This window comes from Perkinsus marinus (genome assembly GCF_000006405.1).
Source record: "Perkinsus marinus ATCC 50983 genomic scaffold scf_1104296935172, whole genome shotgun sequence".
Classification (NCBI taxonomy): domain Eukaryota; phylum Perkinsozoa; order Perkinsida; family Perkinsidae; genus Perkinsus; species Perkinsus marinus.
In genome coordinates this window covers 1-2,007 of record NW_003214573.1, presented here as the reverse complement: position 1 = coordinate 2,007, position 2,007 = coordinate 1, and the positions used below count along the sequence as shown (strand labels likewise).

The 2,007-nt window shown below is 48.2% G+C and overlaps 1 protein-coding gene across 1 annotated transcript; it reads right to left on the bottom strand.

The window, feature by feature from the left end:
• Positions 1-219: 219 nt before the first annotated feature.
• On the bottom strand, positions 220-1,396 carry Pmar_PMAR027294 (conserved hypothetical protein). Its single transcript, XM_002784521.1, has 6 exons — positions 1,257-1,396; positions 1,132-1,206; positions 861-981; positions 721-810; positions 493-630; positions 220-447 (listed from the first exon to the last, which is right to left on the bottom strand). Exons 1-6 carry the CDS (start codon positions 1,343-1,345, stop codon positions 382-384), a joined length of 579 nt encoding a protein of 192 aa, XP_002784567.1. The 5' UTR covers positions 1,346-1,396; the 3' UTR covers positions 220-381.
• Between the last annotated feature and the right edge of the window lie 611 nt (positions 1,397-2,007).

Below are 2,007 nucleotides of genomic sequence, written 5' to 3'. Positions count from 1 at the left end.
AGCCTATACTACCCCAGATCGAATATACTAAACCCATCTCTGTTGCCACTTTCTCTACTACCCAGCAGCTGGAACCGCTGCTGCAGACCCTCCAGCTGCTTTCCTGGCATCATCATCGCCGTCTCAGACATAGTGATTGGTGCAACCACAGCAATGACTTGAACAAATCTGCCAGACCTCATAACCCTTCGAACAGTAATATTCACAAGCAACTCCACATTGACAAGAGAAAGCTGGACATTAATCCGCCCATGCAAAGGGCTGACTACGAGGTGACTCTCTATGCAGTGTAGTATAATACAGTATAGTGACGGAGCACTGCTACGGTGAATCGGGAGAAAACATTCCCGACAAATCTCGAGCGATATCCAATTGAGAGCTCTATATCTTCTCGAAAATGTCCTTGACATCAGACCAGACCTCATCAACCGATCGATCGGCGTTGACCTGAGAGATGATAGTAAATCAGGTCCCCCATTTTTCCTCAGTTACCCTCCTCTCTTTCCCCTTGGCCTTAAACCTCTCGATGATAGGCCTCGTCTCAGCCTCATAGGTACGGAAACGTTTTCGAATAGACTCCAAATTGTCATCGGAGCGCCCACTGGTCTTCCCACGGGACAAGAGACGCTTCTGAAGAAGACCCCACCTTCATTTTTCAAGCCCTCCCCTGTGCAGGCCAGGGGCAGCAATAGAGTACCCTAATACGGTCTGCCGACCTACCTCCATCACGTCCTCAGGACAGTCGAAGAATAGACAGAACTTCTCGTCCACCTTACCGCCCAACACGCGTTCCCAACCATCCAGATTGTCCTGAATAGCAACCTCCTGGCCACTTAACTGCTCGACCATCGGCGATTCACCTCATTCCTCGGGAAGCCATCAATGAGGAATTTGCCATGCTCCCAATCACGTTTCTCCATCGCTCGCTTTAGCAAATTAACAGTGATCTCTACGGGGACTATTGCGCCCTCTCGAATATACCTATACAACAACAAGGCAATGATAACATCAGACCTAATACAAGAATCATCTATACGTTACAATATCATTGAAAAAACAGAAGGCAATGGGCCGTCCGCCCGCACTAATACCAGCAATCGACGGGACCCTCCCATCTGAAGTCCAACTCACTTCTCGATAAGATCGCCATACTCGCTACCCTCACGATTGCGCTCCTCCCGCAAGAGGTCTCCAGCTGAGAGGTGCCTGCTCAGTAACCCATCACGATCATCAGTCAGCACAAATGCCCGTCCCACATAAATCCGAACTCCTTCTCTATGAGATCACATTGAGTGCCCTTGCCAGCTCCTGGGCCTCCAAGCACGAAAACAACACTAGGCGCCATAGTAGGAATGCTAATGTAATAGAGAGGAAAGAAACCAGTTCCTATAACGAACGTCGACTCCCCTCCTCTTCATAGTAACGCAAGTCAGTGACGGTGTCTTAGGGTATATGATGGGTTCTTGTAAAGCTGAAGACTGCTGATGCTACTACTTCCACTGCAAGCACATACAGACGATTCGATCATGGGTAAACGACGGTGTTATAATCATACATAACGATCAACCACCACACACTCCTTTGCATCCATAACAGGAGGGGGACAGAAATTGTGCAATTTTCGTAGGATCCATCCAGGATTCGTACATGGAGAAATCTAGAGAGGCAAGGCGGCAATTTGATGAGTAAGAGAGTAACCCGCCAACAGGCCCGAGTGTTCTGAATGTACAATCCCGACAGCGACAAAAACATTACCAATGGGATACAAGGTAGTAGTAGCTGCTGCAGGAGTCGATCATAGTAAAACACCTCAGTGCTCTAGTGGGGACCTACAGTAACAATAACCACAAACAGTAGTCCAGTGGGCTCTCACTTAAGTCCATATCCTCATCATCATCATCCTCATCGTCATCCTCATCGTCATCGTCAGTCCTATGCTCTACCACAACATTCCCAGACTGTATTAACCCAAGCAGCGTGTCCAGAGTGATAATACGAGGACCTTAA

Bases quoted from the DNA above. Each gene is read 5' to 3' on its own strand.
- Pmar_PMAR027294 (XM_002784521.1), bottom strand. From the start codon at position 1,345: ATGGCGCCTAGTGTTGTTTTCGTGCTTGGAGGCCCAGGAGCTGGCAAG. The intron at 1,207-1,256 runs GTGGGACGGGCA...GTTACTGAGCAG, and splicing joins GAGAAGGAGTTCGGATTTAT to GCACCTCTCAGCTGGAGACC. The intron at 448-492 runs GTAACTGAGGAA...ATCATCTCTCAG, and splicing joins CCAAGGGGAAAGAGAGGAGG to GTCAACGCCGATCGATCGGT.